This window comes from Bidens hawaiensis, unplaced genomic scaffold (genome assembly GCF_021521415.1).
Source record: "Bidens hawaiensis isolate Kalapana, Puna unplaced genomic scaffold, B.hawaiensis_p1.1 tig00024462_1, whole genome shotgun sequence".
Taxonomy (NCBI): domain Eukaryota; kingdom Viridiplantae; phylum Streptophyta; class Magnoliopsida; order Asterales; family Asteraceae; genus Bidens; species Bidens hawaiensis.
In genome coordinates, this window is record NW_027493865.1 from 132703 (window position 1) to 159434 (window position 26732).

Below are 26732 nucleotides of genomic sequence, written 5' to 3' on the forward strand. Positions count from 1 at the left end.
TTATAGTTAAATGTGTTTATTTACATTTGTTCATTTATGTTTGTTTATCTTTGTTAAGTTATGCTCGTTTATGTTCATGAACTGTTCGTTGAGAATTTAGACAAGCGAACATAAACGAACACAAACACAAAATATGTGTTCGATTAAGTGTTAATGTTCGTTTAAAGTTAAATGAACGAACATGAACATGCCCTTGTTCGGTTCGTTTACAGGCCTATTCATATGTATCTTCCAAACGGTCAAACCATCATGTAAGCTATTTCAAAACACTAAAAAAACATAAACTGTTTACTAACTCAAGATAATCATGGAACTTAATAAATAAAAATAATCACGGTATACCTGTCGATTATCACCATGCTGCAGAATCGATGGACCATTAGGACAGCGACGTTGTACAGACGTTCCAACCTGATGAGGCTTCTAAAAACAATGTAGGTCATATTTGATAAACACTTGATTAAAATAAGAACTGTTATAATAATATGAAAACAAACCTGACTAGCCTCGAATGTACGTTTTCGATTAACACGTTCACAGTTTTGTATCTTCCTCGTCTCCTAGTTCAAAAGATTATTTTTAACCAACTGCGGTGGAATAATATCATATACCGTCTTTGGAGCATACAGCTGCTCAAGTTTACTCATTAAGCTGCAGGCATTTGTTTCTTGAATAACATGAGTTAACATGCTGTCATCAACCCAATGTCTAATGAACCCACAAACCCGACGGTGTAACAAGTTCCATTCTTCGTTAGTCTTGTCATCGGGCTTTTCAGAACAGATCATCGGTTGATGAAATCCGTTAACGTAAAGAAAATCTTCCATCCTAGTTTTCCATAACTGGTAATTAGAACCGTTTAGATTAATCATTCGTGAAGTGTTCGTCTGCATTGTTAATCGGAAGCCAAAATGTGGATCCTGTCAATTAACATTGATAATGAAATATTAATCTTAACATGAAGCCAAATGTATAATTGTGATAGAGGCCATCTCTGTATGCACATATCTAATCTCACATCGTTTCAAACAGCTGTCCAGATAGAGTTTGGACGACCGTTTTGACAAAAAGATTTCAATGTTTGATAGTGATAGAGGTCAAACAACCGTTATGACAAAAGGATTTCAAAGTTTGGCAGTCAATGGTTAAAACGGCCGTTCTGATAAGTAAATGTCAAAGTTTGACTTTTTTTGTCAAAACGAGTTGATGTGAAAACTATATGAAGTTCCAAGGGCTAAAGTGTCATTTTTGAATTATATGGCATCCTTTAGCAAAGCTTTGAATATTCCAAGGACAATTATGAAAGTTTTTATAAAAATAAATACAACAAAAAAGGTAGTTGGTCTCTATTTCAACCCATTTCTTAACCCAAAACCATTTGTTTTATCCAACTTGCATTATTTAATATTTATATATTTTGGCTCCATTATGTTCCAATATTTACACCAATAAACACATTCCAAATTAGGGGTGTAACTAGCCAACCCGAGCCCGAGCTTGACCAAACTTGAGATCAGGTCATTTAACTTACAGAGAGCTCGACCTTGAGCTCAAGGCCGGCTACGAGGCAAGGCTGAGTGGTCGACCGCCCCTTCCCGACGCCCCGGTAAGCCTGAATTTTTATTTTTTCTTAAAAAAGTTATATATATATATTTTTGAAAGAAAAATTTACTTTTAATGTTTAAGCCCAATTACTCGACTAATTTAAGCCCCAATTTTTTTTCGCCTTCATCCAAAAATTTTTCACAATTCCTAGAGACAACCCTGCTTGAGCTCAGCTCATTTCAAGCTATAATCTTAAAGCTCGAGCTTGGCTCGTGTGTAGTATTTCAAGCTCGAATCAGGCTTGAGCTTGCCTCGTTTAACTTACAAAGAGCTCGGCTCATTTATTATTAAATTAACTATAATTTTATATATAACCTAATAATATATATGTTTTTTTTAACTGTATAATAATATATATGATACAGTTATTTTTACCATAACATCAATTATTTAATACTATGTATTTACAAAATATGTTGGCTTGCAAGCCTGTTCGTGCTTAATAAGTGAAGTTGAAGCTCGAGTTCGTCTAAGCTCGGCTTGATACGAGTTCTTTTGCTAGCCGATGTCAACTCTGTTCGATACACCAGTCTAATGGTGTTCCAATCGAACACTGTAAACATGAAAAATAATCTAATTTCAATGTATAGTGCAACAATAATTATTAATTTGAGCTTGATGTCGAGACTTTACCTCGAAATCGGTACGTACGAGTTTCAACCGAGAGCAACTGAAGCAATGAGTTATATATTATTATTATTATTTTTGTTGGTGGTGTTGTCGCTGCTGCAGCTTTTTGTAAGAATACCAAAATAGAAACTTGTGCCGCAAGGCTGCTTAAAGTTTGGTTCGATTACGTAAAGTTAACCGGAAAATTTAACGACGTTAGCAAGGACCACCGTAGTTACAAAATGCATATATCGGGACCACCTTATAACTACAAATTATCAAGTTTGAACCCTCACTTCTTAGAGTAATAATTGAAATGGAAAATTTGTAAATTACATTTTTTTTAATTTGTTATTAATAAAATAATCATAAAACTTGAATATTATCCAACATTAAGGCTACCCGAACTAGTGACAAAACTTGGACTTTTATAGGGGGGGTCAATATGTATAAAAATTTTCGGACAAAAACGCGGAAAGTTGCACTTCTGAGCAAAAAAAGAATTTTGTGTTGGGGGGGTTGAAGAGGTAGGTCCCAGCAGAGCCCAGTTGGACCCGCAAGACTCACCTTGAAGAGGGACGTCTGCGCAGAAACCAACTGGATCCGCAGGACCAACCATGCTCAGAGACGTGACGTCCTTACGCGCAGTACGCAAGCTGCTCCCGCAGGAAATGCCTCCCGATGGTGAAGGACTCCGCCTGTTCCCGCAGCTTCGGATACAAGCCATCAGGGAAGGCCACCCGCGCAGCAAGGCTACACGCATAAGGCACTTAGCTCTCAATCATTCAGTGTCACCTGAAGGAATGAGCAAAGCCGGGAACAATCCCGCACAGTGGCGGGAGGGGGAATACTCCCGCCCAAATAAGCCAGTCCGTACAATACAGGAAGATCTTCTGTACTGTACCTGACGAGGTATGGGCAAAAGATCTGACTAAAGATACGACAGCTTATTGACAACAGTATGGCGAGCAGCATGCTCCTGTACTGTATGTCACTATTAGCCGCTGCCTACTCACCAACTCCTGTCATACCACGTGCATAGCCGGCAGTTGGTGGAAAAGGAATAGTATACAACAGGCCTGGTCACTATCAGCCGCTGCCTACCCACCAACTACCAGCAGGGCACGTGCGTAGGCTACTGTTGGTTGAACAGGAATACTATTGCAGCCGGCCACACCTCCTTGGAAACCTACCTTCGGCTATAAATACCACAAATGGTATGACCATCTCATCTTATCATATCTTACCATATTATCATCATATTATACCTGATATCTGCTCTAGCAATCTCTTAATATACATTTATATTTAAAGAGCAATCTAGTCTGATTCTCACGCCGGAGGGTGGTCACAAGGAGGAACCCCCCCCCCCCCTTCTCAGTGACAAGCTCACGGTGTCTGTTTTGCAGGTTATCAGAAGAACCATCTTCTCTGGGTCTAACCCCTCGTGGGAAACATCTATCTAACCCCCAGGTTACTCGTAATCTGCCCGGGGTCCGGTTAGTGTTTCTTCATTGGCGCCATCCGTGCATAAAGCTAAAACTTTATTTTTCTCCAGTTTTTTCAAACTTCTAGAAAGATGGTTAAAGAAACTCCGGTAACCACAACCCCAGCTACTGGGGGGAATACCGGCTACACAGTCTTTACAAACACTACCCCGGTTACCCAAGCCGGGGCAAGTGAAGTAAATTTTACGAACACTACCCCAGTTACCCAAGCTGGGGCAAGTGCAGTAAATGATCGCCCACTGGGATTCACTGATACCCAGTTAGAGAAACGAAGACTCCCCCGCCAAACACTCGATGAAGTTAAGGCATGGGCGGAGGCACGTCAAAAGGAATTCCAAGCTGAGTTGGACGAACGCTTGCGTTCCGTCCAACAGGCTGACGAATTCGAATACTTGGACGATGACTCGGAGGAATCCGACTCCGACGCGAACCCCCAACCGAGAAGGCATTTTGGACAAGCCTTCAAACCAAAAAGCACAGGTGGAAGTCCACGTGACTTCTCCAAAACATTCAGACCAAACGTTGCAAATGCAGGAACGTCCAAATTTGCAAAGGACATTGCGGAAGCAATTGCCCCAAAAAGTGCCAAACAAATGTCCAGCATAGGCACATATGACGGTATATCTGACCCAGATGATCATTTGAACAGATTCATAGCGGGGGCAACCGTCAGTAGTTGGACGGAACCCACGTGGTGTTACATGTTCCAAATGACGCTGGTTGGGGCTGCTAGAGCGTGGTTCGATCGTCTACCGGTCAACCACATCTACGACTGGGCAGACTTCCAACAGAAGTTTAGCCAACACTTCAGCCAGCAAAGAAAGTATACCGAGGAACAATGGACAATCCTCAAATGCATTCGAGAGAAAGATGAATCTTTGCTAGACTTCATCACTCGCTTCAACTCGAAGAAGCTAAGTCTGGGTAACATTAGCGAAGATCTTGTTCGCGCTGCTTTCATCCAGGGCGCGAACGACCCAGAGCTCATCCGCACCTTAACGGGTAAAGATGGCATGCCATCCACATGGGATGCCATCATGACAGCAGCAAAACGCTTTGCGGAAACGGAGAAGCAACTGGGTAGAGATCTCCCACAGAGCACAAACATCTACACCCAGAAAACAAGGGAAGACAACGTCCTTACCGCCCGATTAAACAAAAAGCGAAAGCTAGGAATTTGGCAGTCAAGGGTAAACTTTGACACCTCATCCGGCTTGCAACATCGGTTAGGCGGAAGGGATAACGTACAGTCAAACAAGAACTCCAGATGGACGCCGCTCACCAAAAGCGTCATCGAGATATTCGCCACCGAGGAGCTCCCATGGCCAAAGCCTCAAATAATCCGACATCGTCACAATGCCGATCGGAGCAAATACTGTGACTTTCACAGGACAAAAGGCCACAACACCGAAGAATGCATAGACGAAAAAGACATGGTCGAAGCATTTGTCAGAGATGGGACGCTCGCGCACCTCGTGGCGCAATGAACGCTGAGCAGGCTGATGCGTGTAGAACCCCAGTTGGGGAAAACACGAATAAAATTCCAGCTTCTTCAATATGGAGACTACATGCTGCGTAAAGAACGAGATCCCGAACCAGGTGCGTATCGGCTCGATGGCACTCCCATCCCAACAACATGGAAGGGAGCTCATTTACACAGTTTGCATGTAAATCAATTCCAAATTTGTAAAGAAAAGGCCAAGAGCCACTTCTAATGGAAATGATTCTCCTTAAAACATCGACGCTGATGATTTTACATTTATACTTTTATGAACTATCAATACGGATATGCCGGTTTTCACCGCATAATTACGTGAAAAGTCGTTGCATGGGGAAGGCGGCAAAACCCGCATAAACCCAAAAAACGACAAACCTTCACGCAGGTCAGTTGAAGGGGAAAAGTTCAGTCATCCCACTAAATGAGTGCCGGTCTATCCGCATGAATCATGATAGAGGAAACTGAACACTAACCTATTAACAACCGCGCGTCGAACGGTTAATTTATTCAACACTAAATATGCCGGTTTTCACCGCATAATTACGTGGAAAGTCGTTGCATGGGGAAGGCGGCAAAACCCGCATAAACCCAAAAACCGACAAACCTTCACGCAGGTCAGTTGAAGGGGAATAGTTCAGTCATCCCACTAAATGAAAGTGCCGGTCTATCCGCATGAATCATGATAAAGGAAACTGAACACTAACCTATTGACAACCGCGCGTCGAACGGTTAACTTATTCAAGAAAATTTCTAACGAAAGGATGAGGAAAACCTACACGCATGTCAGATATAGGTAAAGTTTAGCCATCCTACTAAGTGCAAGTGACGGTCTTACCCGCACAATCACGAAAGAGGAAGCAAAACTTCACACCTACTATCTACCACGTTCAAAGGTTAACTTATCCTCAGAAAGGATGAGTAAAACCTACACGCAGGTCAGATATAGGTAAAGTTTAGCCATCCTACTAAGTGCAAGTGACGGTCCTACCCGCACAATCACGAAAGAGGAAGCAAAACTTCACACCTATTATCTACCACATTCAAAGGTTAACTTATCCTCAGAAAAGATGAGGAAAACCTACATGCAGGTCAGATATAGGTAAAGTTTAGCCATCCTACTAAGTGCAAGTGACGGTCCTACCCGCACAATCACGAAAGAGGAAGCAAAACTTCAACCTATTATCTACCACGTTCAAAGGTTAACTTATTCTACACTTGGAAAATTGCTAATTTAAACTAAAGTATGCAAGTCATATAACGTTTATAAAGCAAGGAATCCAAAGAAGATAGCGGTCTTACCCGCACAAAGATTTATATTTCACAATGATTCATTACAAAAATGGCCGGGTAACTACCCGCCTACAAGAAAATAAATCTATACAAGCTAAATCTATCCTAGCAGTGGGAAGGGATCTTCAGGATCAGGCTTCAGGGCCACTTCCACTTGGACCAGCACCATCAGTAGAGCGTGGCAGTTCAAGGAAAGCTTTAAGGATAGCTAGCCCATCATCAGCAGCAGCAACTTCGTTCACCTTCTCCACCACCGGATGCGGGAAGGCAGCATACTGGTTCACTGCTTGGTCGTAAATAGCTTCAGTATCCACATTATACAAAGGGAAGTTGGAAGGCGGGACGCCTTTCTCAACGAACCCTAGACCAAGCAGGAAGCCGACCCTTTCCCCATCCTCGTGAGAAGCGTTGAGGGCTGCGCTCATAGCATCGTCATACGACGTCTCAGCAAAGACTCGATGCACAACATACAAAAGAAAATATACAAGTGTCAAAAACCTTTTCTATTTACAAAGAAAAGCGTAAAGACAAGAAAAGCTTACCTGAGACAACACTTCTCGAAGAAGCCATTCCTTGGCAACCAGGGCTTCTTGGAGGGCAGCTTGAGCTTCGTTACGGGCGCGATCGGCTTCACTCTTGTTGAGGTTGGCAAGCAACACTTCTTTAGCCGCAGCCTCTTCGACGCCCTTTAGCTTACGCTCAGCATGGTCAAGCACCCCCCTCTGGTCCAGGATTTCTTGGAGCTTTTTGGCGTCTTCCATCGCCAAGGCATCATGAGCCTGCTGGAGAGCCTCTAATTTGACTTTAAGCTCCTCATTCTCCACGCGTAGAGGCTCAGCAACAGCTTCAGCCTTGTTGGCCCTCTCGGTTGCGTTCCTTGCAGTTTCCTTAGCCAGCCGAAGCTGTTCATTAACAGCTTGGGCAGCCTTGGAACGGGCCTCGAGCCGGGCCTGAACTTCAACCTCGAGGGCCTTGAAGGCCTTCTCTTTCTCCGCAGCCACTGCGGTAAGTTTTTGGTTCTCCTCCCGGACAGCCCGCGCCTGAGCTACTTCTTTAACGCGAGCTGCTTTTAACTTGTCGTTTTCACGACAAAGCAGCTCGACGCGCGGCTGCATCCGGGCCAGGAGAACCCGAAGCTCATTGCTTAGCCTACCCTCCTGGTAGCTAGCCATGGCTTCCCCCAACGCACCACTGGGAGCAGCGTGACGAGCCCATTCCACGCACTCCACAGGGGTGCGAAGGGTTGTTCCTCGGCGAATGTTCCATCGTGGAACATACACTTCATTGGAATCCGACACTGCAAAAAACAAAAGGCAGTTAGGAAAAGATGATAAAAAATATAAAAAAGGGCCAAAAGAACCCTACGCACCTGTAGGGTCAATAACAGGCCGATAGCCGCCGAACCCATCACCTGAACCCAAGGGAAATCCATCCAAGAGGTCAGGCAGATAGGAAGGTGGCAGAGATTGGCGAGAAGCCCCATGCGTACCTGATGGATCGGCCGTCGTTGCCGATGGCGGGGGCATGGTAGCAGCCGCCGAGGTCGCCGCCGCGGAATCCGCAGCAATAGTAACCGCCGGCTCGGTGAAGGATGCTGTAAAAATAGCACTCACAGCCGGCGGTGACGTCATCTCGGCTGGAACAGTCGGCTCAAAGGAGTGAGCAACTGAACCAGCGGAAGCAGGCGCAGGCGCCTAGGTCGACGCCTCAGGTAGGCTGACCAAGCCTACCGTCATTGGCGGAGAGGTACTCCTCTGCGCTTCACCCTGGAATGCGTCAACATCCACGCCTGCGTAAAGAAGATAAGTGTTAGCGATATTAAACTATGAAGCTGAAGATAAAGGAAGTTTGTACTTACGGGTTTTCTTGAGCCTAAAGGTACGGAGAGGCGGGGACGAACCCGATGGAGCCGGCCTCTTTGCGCCGGTCACCGTCGTCTTCTTGGGCTCTCCGGAGGTGACAGTCGCAGCCCCCGGAGCGGTGGTCTTATCACCACCGGGATTCCCCGCCACCTCTTCGCTCTCGGTCTCCGAATCAGACCGAGGCGCTGGATCGGCAGTGGAGGCCACCTTCTCCTTCCCCTTCCCGCCGGCAGCCTTCTTCTTCCGCACCAACGGAGGACCATCTGCGGATTCCTCATCAGAACATACGATTAGAGGAATTCCAGCAGAGGTTTCAACATTGAGGGGTCGAGGGTCGAATAGCGCCTTACCTGGCCGCCTGGCGCTAAGGATCTCATGGCCTAGCGGATAGACCTCCACGAACCGATCCGCCGTTTGTTCTAGGATGGGCAACTCGTTCTCGTCTAGAGCCCGAGTACCCATCCGAGCGGGACCGTCAGCCTCCCGCGGGTTCAGGAGCGACTTCAAGTCGTTCCCCTCTGAAATAAACAGGAAAGAAGTTAGAAGAAATACTAAATCAACAAAAGGAAACAAAGCATACCGTAAGGAAAAGAGTTCGAACCGTATTCGAGGACGATTGGGATATTTTGCGCATCGGCAGCCTTCCACACCCGGCTCATCCCCAGCATCACCATCCCGGACTCCGCAAACCGGTAAACCGGAGATTGGACCCGAGATATCTTCGAGAACCATTCCGCCTCCTGGCACTTAGCTCTCAATCATTCAGTGTCACCTGAAGGAATGAGCAAAGCCGGGAACAATCCCGCACAGTGGCGGGAGGGGAATACTCCCGCCCAAATAAGCCAGTCCGTACAATACAGGAAGATCTTCTGTACTGTACCTGACGAGGTATGGGCAAAAGATCTGACTAAAGATACGACAGCTTATTGACAACAGTATGGCGAGCAGCATGCTCCTGTACTGTATGTCACTATTAGCCGCTGCCTACTCACCAACTCCTGTCATACCACGTGCATAGCCGGCAGTTGGTGGAAAAGGAATAGTATACAGCAGGCCTGGTCACTATCAGCCGCTGCCTACCCACCAACTACCAGCAGGGCACGTGCGTAGGCTACTGTTGGTTGAACAGGAATACTATTGCAGCCGGCCACACCTCCTTGGAAACCTACCTTCGGCTATAAATACCACAAATGGTATGACCATCTCATCTTATCATATCTTACCATATTATCATCATATTATACCTGATATCTGCTCTAGCAATCTCTTAATATACATTTATATTTAAAGAGCAATCTAGTCTGATTCTCACGGCGGAGGGTGGTCACAAGGAGGAACCCCCCCCCCCCTTCTCAGTGACAAGCTCACAGTGTCTGTTTTGCAGGTTATCAGAAGAACCATCTTCTCTGGGTCTAACCCCTCGTGGGAAACATCTATCTAACCCCCAGGTTACTCGTATTCTGCCCGGGGTCCGGTTAGTGTTTCTTCAGGGGTCAAGGCTTCGCCCTTGACCCAAGCCAGCTTATGATATTGACATACATATTCATACTTGTTCATATCTTATATATACTATACCGGCTTGACCATCAGACTGTCTATGAGGCTCCGACCCCGTGAACCTTCTAACAAGTTGTTTCGTGATAATTCTTAGACTAAGAAAGACGAGATTTGATACCACACCACCATCGAGACAAGCCCAAACTAGAGAAGTCCCCTCTTTAAATCGGTTATGGAGTATCTAACTATTGATGCGGATTAAAAGTATAATTACCGGTTCAAATGATGCAATTAGGTTCCTCCAAAGTGTAACATCTTTGGTTGGAGGACGGAAATGGATCATATTCATACTTTGATGGCTCTTTGTGCTCAAAATGCGTATTATATGGTGGATCAAGCGAATCATCGGGTCATTTGTTTACTTCTTACGGTACCGGTAATTTGGCAGCTCATTAGCAACTGGTGCAACATCCCTCAATTTTATATGTTCTCGATAAGAGATCTGTTTCAAGATACACAAGACAATTCCTATAGTTGAAAATTAAAAGGACATTATACATGAGTTGTTGGTGATCACGTGCTGGTGCATATGGATGACTAGAAATAATCTACACTTGCCAAACAAAAAACAAACCCAAGGAAAATTATGGATGAGCGGATGACATTAGAGGCTACGGGTTTTTATGGTTCGGTAATAGGTCAAAGCATAAGTTTATCATGGGAAAATTGGTGTAAATTTAAGCTGATGTAAATAGGTTGTAGGCAGTTGTTTGGTGGCTCTTTCCTGGTCGATTTTTAATAAAATTTGCTTTTCAAATAGAAAAAAAAAAATTCTCTCTCACAACCCTATATATTTATTGAAAGTTGAGAATAAAAGCACATGCCTTAAAACAAATTGTTTACAAATTACAACCAATTTTATGCCAAAAAGCTGGTAAGATTCTCATTGAAGACAGCTTCAATATGTTTTGGATTTTCTGGTTGAAATAAGTTGCTCAACTTATCTTACAATTTCATTAGAATCTTTTGACTATAAATATACATATATGTAAAACTATAGCATCAAGATCAAAACGACAATGAAGTCTAGTGTTCTTACTTTGTTCTTGGTGGTTCTCTACACACTTGCCATTGTTTCTTCGGCCGGAAGAATGACAACATTCGAACCACAGTTTCATAAACAAACAGGTAATAACATCAGTAACAGTATATTAATATAGGGTTTATATATATTAATTTGTTTGTGTTTATATATGTAGGAGATGTAAGTGTTGAATCAGAAAAGGCGGTCAATTCTTTTGGCTGCTGGAGTTGTTGGCCACACCACCCGCACCATGGCGGTCAAGGTCATCTTCGTTAGACTCGTTGACTGCATTTGGTAGTAATAAACAACTGATCGATCGTTAGTTGGTTTTGAGTTATTTTCTTGAATTGTGTAACCGAAGAAACTGGGAATTTGTGGCAAGTGCAAGTTTGAAAATGAATCTATGTTCATAATCGCTTTCTCCTTTCTATGTTTAACCAAACGATATGTTTTCAATCATAGTTGGGTTCGCCCACTTGAGTCAAGACGAAGATATCACTCTCTCACTGGTTTTGACCCGTTACCCAACTGGCCAGTCTCTCCATATGTAACAAAAGGTTATACACGTGTCATGGGTTTTAAGTAAAGATATCTTGTAATGATGCTATTGGGTAAAAAGATAGCTCGCACGAGAGGTGGCCAAATGGGCGGGTTAGGTAAGGGTCAAAGTGGGTTCAGGTTGAAACGGGCCGAGTCAAATTGTATTGACCTACAAGCACTAATTTCTAATAAGGTGACATGGTAAGAAAACAATTTTATCAAAATAATAATCTAAATCTTTGAATAAAAGTATAAAAACGATGTATAAGATTTAAGCTCGTTTGACCCTTTTCCCATTTACCTATTTTTTTCATTCGACCCAAGATTTAAGATCTGCTCGCTGCCATCATGTTTCTGATGTTTGACACTAAGAAAAATCTAATAATAATATACGGTCTAGCATCAAGAGATAAACTATAAACATATTCAACTCAAGCTTAAAAGCCTAAAGCAACTCCAAAATCTCCCAAAACCTTATCGAGATTACACGCTCAAGTTTATAACTTGAAAAGAAAAAACTACACTTAATATACTACATCTGCCAGTGTTTGTAAGAAGGATTAATAAAAATGAGAGAAGTAATAAATAAAATTAAAAAAACATACTTTTTTAAATAATCCATCAACAAATATCTTCAGCAAATATGATGTCATATATGGATTGCACTGCACCAACAATAATCGAAAGAGGTAAATACCATGTTCAAAAAAGCTAAGCTACGTTTAAACACTTTATATTACCTTCATCTTTCGGGATATTAGGTTGATCCACCAAAAGTTGTTCAAAAGCATGTAAATCACTAACACTGCAATAAGTTAATCATAAAGATCTATATTAACAAAAACAGAAACGCCCAACCCGTTTTGGCCCGTCACCCAACCCGATGGGCCCGTCCATTTTGTCACCTCTACAGCTCTACTGAAACATAGAACAAAATTTCTAGAAACATACCTCGGCTTCAAGGCAAGACTACCAAGTGCAGAAACCACTGATGATTTAAGCAAGTGCCTGAAACAAAAGAATAAAGTTAGAATTTAATATTACATAAATAGTAGTGGTGGTATGGTCATATCGCAGCTTTAACCCCTCCCCCCCCCCAAAAAAAAAAAAGAAGTTCCGAAAATTTCAACTCGAGTGTAACACGATTGGTCACTGAAATGGAAAAGGGTTAACTTTTTCCATAAAGAGCATGCAAAGTGACCAAAATACCCTTAACATTAAATAAATGAAACGAAAATGCATAAAATTAATGGAAAGTGTATGAGTTCATACTCTGATTGATGCATCTCGTGAAGAAGCCGAAGCCCTTCTAAGCAGTCTGCAAGACTCGGTTTTATGCCAATGCGGTGTTTTAACTGTTTCGTTGACGACTGAATAGAACCACCCTTTATTTGCTGCTTAGCATCGCGAAAAGTTTTCGCAAGCGATAAAACAATAATATCTAATTCCTCCCTGATCACATCAAGATTAATCGGAAATAGATCTCCCAAACGAGTAAAATATATCAAAAAAACAAAACAAACTTACAGAGTTTTAGTCATTGAAAGCATGATCATCTGTAAAGATTCCATCTGCTTTCTCAAGATTGAATCTATAATGCCATCTATGTTTTTCAAAGAACTGTAATTTTTGGGATCTTCTAGCAGCTGATCATACGTAAAAAAAATAATAATAAAATTGTTTAAAATCAAGACGGAAACATAAATGAATATAACTTTTTGCAGGATGTGAAGAACCTGTAATCTTCCAATGATGGAAGAAGCGTTTCTGAACTGCGAAATTAATCTAGCTTGCAGATCGTCCCATCGGTCCATGTCATCTTTTACTTTCTTAAACTTCTGCTGATATTTTTTCACCATTCCCTCCATTATCAACCAAAGTTGTTGCTAATATTCCAGCAAGATATTTTCAATTCTGCAATTTGGATGTTGGTAATCAGAACAGGGGCGAAGGTAAGCAAGGGCCCGGGGCGGCCCGGTACCCCCTGTTTTTTTGCGCAGCGGTGTAAATTTACCTGTTTTCGCCCGAAAATTTTGTTATGTAGTATAAATTTACCCCTTTTCAACTTAAAATTTGAGCCCCCCCCCCCACCCCCGACGAACTCATCCAAGCTTCGCCACTGAATCAGAAGACCCCATATACTTAAAAGTGTGCTTTATGCACATTGTTAAAGTGATAACTATATAATTAAAGGTTAATTATGTTAAAAGGCAACCTACTTAATGCAGGGTGTGCATTAAACTGAAACACCGATCCGAAACCGAAAAAACCAAACGGAAACAAAAACCGACTGGTTGGTTTTATGTTTTTGTAAAAAACCAAACCAAATTTATAGATTTTCATTTGATTATTACAGTTAAAAATAAAAATCTATCTAAGCAGTTTATAAGAACTTGATAATGATATGATAAATATGTAACATAAATATTTTAGCCCAAATGTATAATATCAATTATTATTATTAGTTATTAATTAATCTGATGATAGTGAGCTAAATATGCAATAATAAAATTTAATTCTCATCCAATTAAACCCTAACCTGATTCGACTAAAAACCCAGAAGACGAATTAAGCTGCCGTCGCCGTCGCCGTCGCCGGTTAGAGAAGCAGAGGGAGTGGTTTAGATTTTGACTTTTTTTTAATGGTTTGACCGTATTGTTAACAAATATGAACTTTTAGAATAAAATTAAATTTTAAAAATAGTGGGTAGAATTTTTTATAATAAAAGTATTTAATTTTAGCTTTTGAGTGCGGATGCAACTAAGCTCGACCAGGCTCAAGCTTAACATGTTTAACTTACACAAAGCTCGAGCTCAGCTCGTGAGTAGATTTTCAAGATCGAGTTTGGCTCGGGCTCGGCTTGCTTACTATTTATCAATTATTTTTTGTATAATTATAATTATTTGTATATATTTTTTTCTATTATAATTGTATTTATAAAAATATAATATACATTATTTAGTTATGTTTATTTATTTTTTTTCATAACATTATTATATAAATTAATTAATAATTATTAAATATATTTTTAAAAAATTATATAAATGGCAGGCTCGTTTAGACTCGCAAGCCGGCTTGAGCTCGATAAGTGAAGCTCGGGCTCGATAAAGCTCGGCTCGATCGAGCTTTTTAACGAGCCAATCTCGAGTAGCTCGGCTCGTTTGCACCCCTACTTTTGAGTAACATAAGATTAACATATTTCTAAACTTAGGTTATTTAAACCCGCGTGTTGTGGGGGTACGTCATGGAAACTCGGCCAATATAAGTTTAGTTCGTTACAGTATCAGTTCGTCTCAATTTCTTACGGTACCAGGATCCGCTATAGTAAACAATGTGCATAACATATCTAACTTGACATTTTGAAAAAAAGACTATATCTATATAAGTGATGTAAATTATTTCTTTTTTATAAGTGCACCAGAATAATCATATATGGAGATACAGTGGCGGATCCATAAAATTTTCTTGCAGGGGTCAAAAAACCTTTGGGTCAGTTCTCAGTTGCTTATCGCTCAAAAAACCCGGGAAACCAGGTCAAATTCCCGACTATACCTGGAAATGGTTCCTACCTGACCCGGTTTGACTTTTGTTGACCTCACCGGAACCGTCTTCCTAAAAATACATGGTTTCCATCCGTATTCGACCCACGTGCACGACCTAGTATTGGGTTTCTCTTCGGAACCGGACCGACCCAAACTAGTTCCATCTTTACCCTAGAAACCAGGTCAAATACCCAACTATACCTGGAACCGGTTCCTACCCGACCCGGTTTTGACTTTTGTTGACCTCACCTCCATGCTCGTTTAACGTTTTTTTTTTCTTAAATTAGCTTGAGCCAAGTCGATCTCAAGCTTCAATTTCTGTATACTAGCCGAGCTCGTGATATATTTTGATAATCGTTTAACGTTTTATGTTGTTTTTTTTAATGTTTATTTTACAAATTTGTTTTTTTGTTTAGCTTCGATGCCGTAAAAAAACCTAACCATCAACTGACACCGACCGAATTTGCGTCCAAATATATAGGCGCTACGACGCCTGAGTTTATCAACTCCCGACTTTTACCGATTTTGTCCTTTTTTTTAATATGTTAATGTTATGAAATTATCACTAGACGCGCGTGCAATCAATCTTAAATCAAACTTATTGAGATTGCATCGATCTATACTAAGAATACAACAAAACTTTAAACCTTTAATATAGTTAATTTCAGAATCTTTACAAAAGTTGGTAAGATTCCCATCAAAGAAACTTGAACGTGCTTTTGGATTTTTGTTAGACTTGTACTTGTTATAATGTGAAATTATGTAGCATCAAGACCTAAAGACAAAGTATTAGAAAATGAAGTCTAGTGATCTTACTTTGCTCTTGGTGGTTCTCTATACACTTGTCATTGTTTTTTCTACCGGAAGAACCACAATCCAACCCCAGTTTCATAAGCAAACAGGTAACATTCGGTTTTTCATATCAGCTAATATTTTCTTCGTAAGAAACTCATTTTTTTTGTTATCTATAATCCAAAGTTAATACGCCCAAAATAGATGTCATGTGAGAACAAAACAATATTGGGTACACCCAAAACAAATATCTCATACATATACATATACAAGGTTACTTTCATTATAGAACTTTAAAGAACTTTGAGAACTCTTAACAACCAGCAGTTTTTTTGAAATTTATATATATATATATATTATTGTTAGAGAGTAGTTTTATCATATTTATAAAACAATTTTTTGATTACATATATAATCACCAGTTTATATATGTGCAAAATTTATGTAATAACAAATTTACATATGTGTAAAAAATATAGATATTTGTAAATACTAATTTTCATAATTATAGTCGTAAACATAGATATAAAAGGTGATAAAACTATCCTCAAATAACATTAACATACAAAATTTTTTATAAAAAACGTTAGTTGTTAAGATTTCTTTCAAATTTTAAATAATTTGAGAGTTCTGTGATGATGCTCGTTCTACGTACGCATACGCATATACATGTACATACACATGCATGGTAATTGCTAAAATGCTTACGTAGTAACACACACACATATATATACCAGCTTAAAACTCGTGTATTGCAGGAGGTGAAAAATATCAATATGTAAAATTTTAAAAATCTTCATTTACATGGGAAAATGTATTACATATGTTAGCGATTTAAGAAAAAGCAAAATACGTAATAACTAATATATAAGTGGGTGTCGATAATACATTAATCAATTTTTAGTGTAATTTATTTCCATTTACTTTTTTATTGATAACAAAAGTTACATAATTAGATTTCAAAGATTTTATAATAACACATACATTAAAATAAATGTTTTCTTTCTTAATATAATTAGTATTTTTTTTAATATATCATTATTAAAAAGATGGATATATTTAATAAGAGACAGAGTGGGCGGGAAACAATAATGAGAAGGAATATGAAGGCGACTGGCGACCTGAGATATTTTAATTTATTATATTGCATATACAATAGATATACACATAGTATGTCTGAAATAGGGTTTTTATATAATAAATACTAATTAATTTGTTTGTGTTTATTTCCAGGAGATGCAACCATTGAATCAGAGAAGGTAGCTCAGACAAATCACGAATGGGGTGGCTGCTGGATTTGTTGGTCTCACCATGGCCGTCGTCTTCTTCGCTCAACTGATTAAAGTTGACAGTTTGTATGATTCTTGATCCATGCAAGCATTTGGTTATGCTATAGATGTGCTCAGAGTAATAGTAATAACTTTATAATGAGCATTTAATTAAGTTATGTGGTAAAATATGCATATGAGTGATTTAATTTCCATTCATTGCTTATGGTAACATTGATGTGTGCCAGTTTTTGAGTAACGTGATGCATCACTGGTAGGTTATTAATTAATTATTATGTTGCATGTCCCGTTTTAACTATATCAAAAGAATAATCTGTGCCGGTTTTAAAAACATGTGAGCAAACTAGTTTGTATACTTTTTATATACACACAATATATAAATATGCATTTAAAGGTACAAAGTTTGAATATATGAACCATTGATCAAAAAACAAAGTTTGAAATATATAACTAAAACATTGGTTTTTAAAGTTTATTCTTGTATGTCTCAATCTTTTTACTTAATTAATAAACAAGTAGATGTGGTGCCACCTGATAAAATTCTACGACCTCATAAATTATTTTTCCTGCTCTTATTTTTCTATTCTGCAATTAAAATATTAAATCATCCTTTTTGTTAGGTGGTAAATAGTTGAAGGGCTAAAGTGTAAATGTTTAATAGTTTAGGGCTATAATTGTAATAGGTTAGTATGCATATTCAGGAGTCGTGAATGAGGAATGTATCAATGATTTGAAAGTTAATTCCTACTTTTATGTTCTTCTTCTTCTCCTAATCGATCATACGTTTTGATTACCAATTTGTACGTAACAGTTTTCTTATTTCCTCTGCAATCAAATCATCGTTTAGTTATTTTAGGTATTAGTTTTGATTGGTATATATATTCACAAAATAAAATAAACACACATTTGTATACAAAGCTCAAATCTTCATCTTACAATATCGCTTTATCTCAAAATATTATTTTATAATATTTAAATCTTCAATACATGAGTTTTTAACCTACTTAGTCATTTATATAAAACTAGGTTAGATCCCGTGTTACACACGGACGGAAAATATATAAAACTTCATCATCATCGTACACAGTAAATCACACCAATAGCAAACCTATGGTAGGGTCTGAGAATGATAGGATGTGACAACCTTATCTCTACCCCGTAGAAATAGAGAGGCTGTTTCTAGTTAGATCATATGTATATATATGCGTGTGTGTACGCGCGCGCGCATGTGTTATATACATTTCTATGAATTGTAAATGTTAGATAGGCTAGCATTATTATTATTATTATAAGGTAGCACATTGTTATTTTAATTAAAAGAAACCAACATACAAAGACAAATAAAGAAAAATTACAATTTAAAACATTATTCTAAATTATGTCATATATTTCTAACTTATACCATAAAACAAAAAAGACATATTAGTTAAAACTTCATCATTTACTATAAAACGTAAACATGTAGATGTTATAACATAAGTTATGTGTTACAAAAACTATTTTTATTGCAATTATAAAACATTAAAGTATACAACATAAAAAACGCTAAAAATATGAATATAACAATAAGATGTAATTATAATTTTTATTATACCGCGCGTTTAATAAAGCAACAATATAATCCAAACCTCGTGACTTAAACCACCATCTCAATCCAAACATCCATACATCCAGTCCAAACATTCATAAATAATTTCTCAAATTTCAAAATGATATAAAATAACAAAGTCTCAAAATTAAAAAAAATAACAATGAAAACAATTAATTGTCTTTATTACTCAATAAATGATAATTAAATAATAATTAATTTTTCAACTTAGAAGTTAATGTTTAAAATTAATGTTTAAATTAACATGTGGAAATTATATAAATGAAAAATTGATGAGTTAAAAGCCTATGTGGACATGCTAGTTGAATTTCATGTGTAAACTTTATATTGCTTTAATAGTATAGTAAGATGCTTTGAAATTTGAATTCCGTTTTAGATCTCGAAATAAATAGGTTATCCTCAACATTACATTGCCTTTTATATATATTTTTTATAATATCGATATATTCTGAAACTTTTAACAGTTAAAAATGATGTAAGTTTAATTTTGTGAAATTTTTTTTATAAGTTGTACTTTTCATTCTTGTATGCTTTTAGGCTTCTTGTTTATCATAAGTTTTTTTTTTCTTTTTTAAAGTAATATCAGCCTTAAAAAAAGTCAATAATTTGGTGCCATACCAACCACGGATTCAAGCTTGCAAATTTTTCCTTTTATTAAAGTATATAACTAAAAAATCTTATGACTTTAGAATTTTAGGTTATCGTTGAAATGGTGGCTACTTTCTTCACAGTGTCTATCGCTTTAGGAGACTTTGTGTGTGTCCCATGCGTCAGGACATTGACTTGTCTGGTTGGTTCATGGTTGAACAAGTCACAACTATTGTTCAAAACTAATAGGCATAATTGTTCTTTAAGATTATATATTGTATTCCCTCGTTTGTGTTCTAATGGTAGGAGCTTGTTACGCCCGAGAATTCTACTTTCAAGGTAACATAACTACTGTCAGGTGGCAACCGGTGATATGATTTCTCGGGCGAACGTCCAAGCCAAACTCTGAAGCCAACGTGGGTCAGGTTTAGAAAACATAGTATGGGTAGAGTGGGGCAACGAAAATCTCCAAATTAGAGAGTGCAACGGTCTAAACACAAAAGAAAGTCGTCGCTCTAAAAGATATATATTAGGGTCTAGTTGTTTTTAACCTACTAGCATGTTATAGGTTTATCTAGTTGTTTCTAACCTACTGGTTGTGGCTTCGCAAGATCCGATATATAGGCGGGAAATGACGAATCCAATGGTTCCAAGAACAGAAACCCTAATAGCTGAACAGAAAATATCCCACAACAATTGTAGCATTGTGTATACATGCGTGATCAACAAACTTTCGGCTCTGATACTACTTGTTTGGAATCGATAAAAGCAAGTGTACGGCTGAATATAATAATCACAGACACACAAACGGAAAACAAAAGGCATAAAATAGATGACACAAGATTTTACATAGTTTGGTCAAGACGACCTACGTTCATCGACTGCAACTAGGGTTTCATCATTATACTTAGTACACACATGATTGATTATAGACTTATACTTACATCATATGAAACCAAATTTTATAGTCTGATGAACACGTACCCTATAACCCTTTCACATTTCTTATATATGTTGTAATTTTCTCTTTACATATATATATATATAAAAGGATATTTTAACGTTGACTTTAGATTAAGACATTTTCTGGTAAAGTCAACTAAAAAATCCATGAATGAATGAGTTGGAGAAAGTTGTATCCTTTCACTATAGTCAATGGGGTCAAGGCTTCACATGTATGGTGTACCTCTATATATATGAGATAATGAAAGACAATGCATGTATCAACAATCACTTCATTTCACAAAATGAAATCCAAAGGTTTTACTTTGTTTTTGATTGTCATGTTTTCACTTGTCCTTATTTCATCTGCTGCGAGAACCCGTCATGTGGTCGTTCGAGCCCAAACTCCGAAACCAAAAGGTATGGTCAATCATACGCATATACGTATTAAGGGCATGATCATGAGAGAATTCATTCTTGTAAGAGAACCAGAGAACTCCATATATATTATTATGCATATGTAGTAGAAAGTATTCTAGTGATTTCACGTGTAAACGAGCCGAGTCAAGCTCAACTAAGCTTGAGCCCGGCTTGTTTCGAGTTTTTCTCAAAGCTCGAGCTCGACTCGTAAGTGGTTTTTTCAAGCTCGGCTCGTTTATTATATATATTAGTTAAGTTATATACATTTTTAATTATTTTTATATATTTTGAGAAAAAACTTAAGCGAGCCTAAGATTGAGCTTGTGTGGTACCTTAAACGAGCCTCAGCCGAGCTCTCGACTGTGCAGTGTGAAATTAATACACAGAATGATAGAAATCCAAAAGAAATAAAACTTTAAAATACGCAAGGCTTGCTCTCAGGCTCGATAACTAAGCAAGTTTTATTTAAGGCTTGGGCTTGGCTTGAGCTCGAAAGCGCATGACTCGTTTCGAGCTTTTCATCGATCTGATTAAGCTCGAGTAGCTCAAGAGCAGCTTGGCTCATTTGTACCTCTAATGAAGTATAATAGATTGCTGCATTGTGCATAAGTGATGTTTTTATTATATTCCAATACTATATATATAATGTATGCATGCACATGTGTGTACATCTATATTATATGTATAAATACTACAAAAGACATACATGCGTACGTATATGTGTTTTTGCAAGCGTATGTAAAGCATATTCTTGATGATACATATGCAGGAAAGCCGGCAAAAGTCGAAGAAGAAAACGTCGCACATACGGATGCAGAAAGGGGTGGATGTTACTGGTGCTGGCCGCATAAGAATAATCGTCGTCTTTGATAAACTCGATCGGTCTATGGTTTATTGGAACCGTGTGTGTTAATTATCTACGTTATGAATGTACTACTACTAATAATTCGAATAAACTATTAAATAAATTTCGAATTTTGTTCTTAAAGAAGTATTATGGAATGTTTAAAATCATTAATGTGCAAATTGATGCATTAACACATGTATCATATGGCATACCAACTACGAACACGTTAATGGAATATTTAAAGTAACAAAAGATTTTGACTTTCGAGAGGTTGAATTATGGATGAAACCAAAGAATATATTGAATATATTCAAAGATACTGAGATATCTATATCTATATACTAGATTTTATCCCCCGTATTATGGGGGTTATTTTACGTTATTTGTTTTTAATATTTATATATGTATATTTGGATTTTAATTTTATTTATTGTAAGAAAGTTAATAATTAATATACTTGAGGTTTGATGATAAAATGGTTTTATAAATAAATGATATGTTATAATTCGGTTTAAAAGCTATCTGAGTTTGTTATACCCATTACCCGTTTATTTTCTTTATTATAAAATTGTTTCTTAATTATAAATAATATCTTTTTTTAAATAAAATAGGATATTAATTTTTAGTATATTCCTATTTTATAGGATTTTCATATCAAATATTTGATGAGATTATTTTTTTAATATAATGAGATGTTATAACCCGTTTAAGAGCTATCTGGGTTTGGTGAGACCTTTACCTGCAAATTCGGGTCAAATGCGTGAGAAACCTTCATTTACAAATAAAATAATCTTATGTGTAACATCCCGAAATTTCAAAGTGATATTAATTATATTACTTACTAATAGAGGGAAAGTTTACTCGGGTTGTCAGGAAATAAATAATAGAGTAGGAGTTGGTATGAGTCGGGCTAGTGTTGGATTAATGGAGACGGGTTAAATGAGAATGAGCCTTAGGTCCATGGGATTTCAGGGATATAAATATCCCCTAAACCCAAAAATATCTTCATTTCTTTACTTTTTACACACACACTCCAAAAACACACACACCATCTACTCCGCCGCCGAGCCGAGGAGAGGAACGGGCAGATCCGAGAGAGAGAGAGAGCGATTAGTGTGTTAACAAGTTAAACGAGATCCAAACAAGCTCAAAAAGGTATGATTCTTGATCTTTGAAGTTTAAAGATCCAAGCTTTTTAGTGTATAAGCGACCGAAAATGGTCGGGAAGCAGAGTGGGTGATATTGAACCATAGCAAGGGTGTTAAAATCGTTCAAAATGCTGGACAGAAACCGAACAGCGGCTGATCTGGACAACTTCGCCTGCAACTGGGCAACTTCGCCTTCAAAGCGATGAACTTCGCCTGCAAGCTAAGTTCGCCTGATGAACTTCGCCTGCAAGCTAAGTTCGCCTGATGGCAACTTCGCTGTAAAGTTAAGTTCGCCTAACTGGTAACTTCGCCTGAGGCCAAGTTCGCCTGATGACAACTTCGCCTGAAGCCAAGTTCGCCTGATGGCAACTTCGCTGTAAAGCTAAGTTCGCCTAGCTGGTAACTTCGCCTAATGCTAAGTTCGCCTAAGGTTAACTTCGCCTAGAGCTAAGTTCGCCCGAGGGTTAACTTCGCCTAAAGTCAAGTTCGTTTAGAAAATAAATTAAAAATCTAATGAAAAATGTGTTAAGACAGTTAATGGAAATAAAATTTTTCCAAGCTGACCTGGCAGCTCGACCCCAGCCAGGGGCTCTGCCCCTTGGACCCTGCTAGGGGCTGCCGCCCCTAGACCCCGCTGCCAGGGGCGCTGCCCCCGGACCCCCGTTCGTTGTGGGTAGTAGTTAAGACTGGAAAGATGATATGAGTAGTGATAGTTGTTTGATACGTGTACTTGTTATACAGTCAGCCGTGCACAGCTGAAGAAAGGGATTACGATTAACGGTGGACGTAACCGTGTTCAGGTGAGTTTCTAGCCCCATTCCTTGTTATGTTTTCGGGGCTGTGTGCATACTCGATGTGTTGTTAATACATTTATCCTAAGTGATAAGTGTATGTCATATGTGATATGTGTGATAGATATGAATGATTGTTTGTCGGTACGCGAACGATCTTCGGATATTGCGCGTACTGTCACGTTAAAAATAAAGGTACGAATATTATATATCGAAGATGTATGAATATTTCAAATGAATACTTGTCGGGGCGTGAACGATCTTCGGATATTGCACGTAACGACAAGGGGTATGATTGTTAAATGAATGAGGTAAAGAATGCCTAGAGTGTTCTTATGTTATAATGTAAGTATGTGTATATAGGTACACGAATGGCATGTGAGTTCTACGTTCGACATAGTAAGTTAGGATGGCAAATCCCTCTAGCTTCTGTCGGACATAGACTCGGCTGGTGATGGCGTAGTTAAGGACTGCGAGCCTTATACGTGAAGTAGATGATATATGTAAACGTAGATAAGGACTGCGAACCTTATACGTAATGTAGATAGGCGTCAGCATAGGAAAGGACTGTGAACCTTATACGTGCTGATTTTGTAGCATAGGGGAGGACTGCGAACCTCGTACGTGCTATGAATTAGGTTGCAACATAGGGAAGGACTGGGAACCTTGTACGTGTTGTGGATGTATTTCAGCATAGGAAAGGACTGTGAACCTTATACGTGCTGATTTTGTAGCATAGGGGAGGACTGCGAACCTCGTACGTGCTATGAATTAGGTTGCAACATAGGGAAGGACTGCGAACCTTGTACGTGTTGTGGATGTACTATGGTATAGGGAAGGACCGCGATCCTTGTACGTACCATAAATGGTGAACATAGGTAAGGACTGCAAACCTTGTACGTGTTCACGACCTTGAGTACAGGTATAGACGGTGAACTATGAACGTACTCTCGGTAGACTGAGGTTAGTGATTGTAGATATGTATGTATGTATGGTAGCAAGTATGTATGTAGAACAGAAGGGTAACTAGTGAAGTATGGATATGTATCTACAGATATGTATGTATGTGCATGTATTGTATGGCGTTCGATTAACTAGAACTCACTCAGCGTAGCTGACTTTTAGTATGCACGCAGGTGAGCTGATTATAGAGTTAGCATGAGGATGACACACGGCAAGGATTGAACGGCTGGCATCTGAAGAAAGAAGTAAAGATGTTTTAAATATAAAGTTTTGTGTTATGGTATCCAAGAAAAGATTTAATGTTTTGTAACAAATGATTGATGTTTTATATTCCGCGAAAAGTTTTAATAAACTCTGATTTGAAGAACTGTGTTTATGAGTAAATCCGACGCTAAAGTAGGGTCACCGGGTTCGGGGCCTTACATTATGGCTTGAGAGAATGGTTGTTTTATATTTTTTTTTAATATTTATTTTTTGGATTTTAATTTTTTTTATTATAAGACAGTTAATAATATATTTAGGGTTTGATGATGAAATGATTTCATAAATAAATGATATTTTATAACCCGTTTAAAAGTTATCTGTATTTGGTGACCCATGACTCGCTTATGTTTTTTACTATAAAATTGTTTATTAATTATAAATAATATCTTTTTCTTTTTAAAATGGACATTAAATTTTATTATATTCCTATTTTGTAGGATTTTCATATCAAATAATTGGTAAGATTAATTTTTAATTTAATGAGATGTTATAACCCGTTTAAGAGCTATCTGGTTTTGGTAAGACTCATACTCATGAATTTGGGTTAAATCAATGAGAGGCCTCCATTTAAAAATCAAAAAATCTGGTGGCTTCCATAAAAGGAGGGAGCGACCACATCGCGACACGTAGGATTTTTGGGTTTTCGTTTATATATATTATAGATATATTAAAAAAAATACATTTTAGTATCTTTCTACTGGTTCATTTTTTTATTTCCATAAATAACAAGCCATTATAGGATTTTCTTATCAATAAAATAATTTAATAATAAAATAAATATTTAACATTAATTTAATGCATTTTTAGTAATGTTTTAACTAGGTTATTGACCCGTGTACGACACGGGTGAAAATATAGAAATCATTAGCTAAAGACATATAGTTTAAGATGATTTTTCGTTTTTATTGAGAGGATTATTTGATATAACTGCAATTCATATTCACATATAAAGAAAATACTTAAAAATATGAAGTTAAAAAATAAAGATTAGGTACAATAAAAAAGTTTAGATGCAAAAATTATTCATAAAGGAAATGATCCAAAGTCAATCATGTGTGGGCATAGAATGAATTTTTTTAATAGTATATATAGATTACATGTTTTTACACCTACATTGAATACATTGAAATATGTTGTGTAACCCTAGTTATTTTCAAGAGATAGTCATACTTGTACCTTTGTTGTTTTAAATTTTATATTTTTATTGGATGATTTCTATATTTCCACTCGTGACGGCCACGGGTCAATTTGATTCACTTTCAAAATTCATATTCTGGTCAATTTTGCAAATCTAGATATTATCAAACAATGAAAGGTCTCAAAATCAAAATGGATAACATTTTGCCATATCCAACACATTTCATATTAACCTATTATCGATCAAATAAGTAATAATTTTCTATTCTATTTTTGAGTGTTTGCGTTTATTTGATTTTAACATAGTCTTAACAATAATGTATGTTTCCATATATTTTATATTTTTCTCACCATTCCGTCCATCCCAAAGTATCTATGTATTCCAAGTCTTAATCCTCTTTTTGATATAATTTCATATTTTATTACTTTTTAAGTTACCTTCACTGTAAATTGTTTATAGCATGATCTGAATACCATTTATGCATTATCAACCTAACACACTTGTTATTATGAAGAATGGCCAAAAGTCAAATTAAGGTTAGCGGGTCCACCGAATCTATTCTTTAAACGAATATAATATTCTAGCGTTTCTTGTGGTGTTGATTTTACTATGCTCTGTTGTGATTGTGAAACATTTTTATAAAGGAAAGAATTATACAACAATTAGAGACGTACAAATATAACTATATATGATCTCTCATGAAAAAAAACATTTTAATTTATGACTCTCTCTCTCTCTCTCTCTATATATATATTACTTATTAATCATAATCTATTATTTTACAATTAAACAAATTTTATAAGAGCATCGCTCTTCATTTTAAGGCTATGTCATCCTAAGGTACTGCTACATTGATGCATCAACTATCTGTTTTAGGTCAAGCAAAACATGGATGCGTCAACATTG

General features: G+C 37.8%; 1 protein-coding gene across 1 annotated transcript; it reads right to left on the reverse strand.

Annotated features, from left to right (window-relative positions):
- Positions 1-12057: 12057 nt before the first annotated feature.
- Positions 12058-13385, reverse strand: LOC143569365 (uncharacterized protein At5g43822-like). Its single transcript, XM_077055299.1, has 6 exons — positions 13230-13385; positions 13021-13139; positions 12766-12945; positions 12445-12501; positions 12234-12298; positions 12058-12158 (listed from the first exon to the last, which is right to left on the reverse strand). Exons 1-6 carry the CDS (start codon positions 13359-13361, stop codon positions 12115-12117), a joined length of 597 nt encoding a protein of 198 aa, XP_076911414.1. The 5' UTR covers positions 13362-13385; the 3' UTR covers positions 12058-12114.
- Between the last annotated feature and the right edge of the window lie 13347 nt (positions 13386-26732).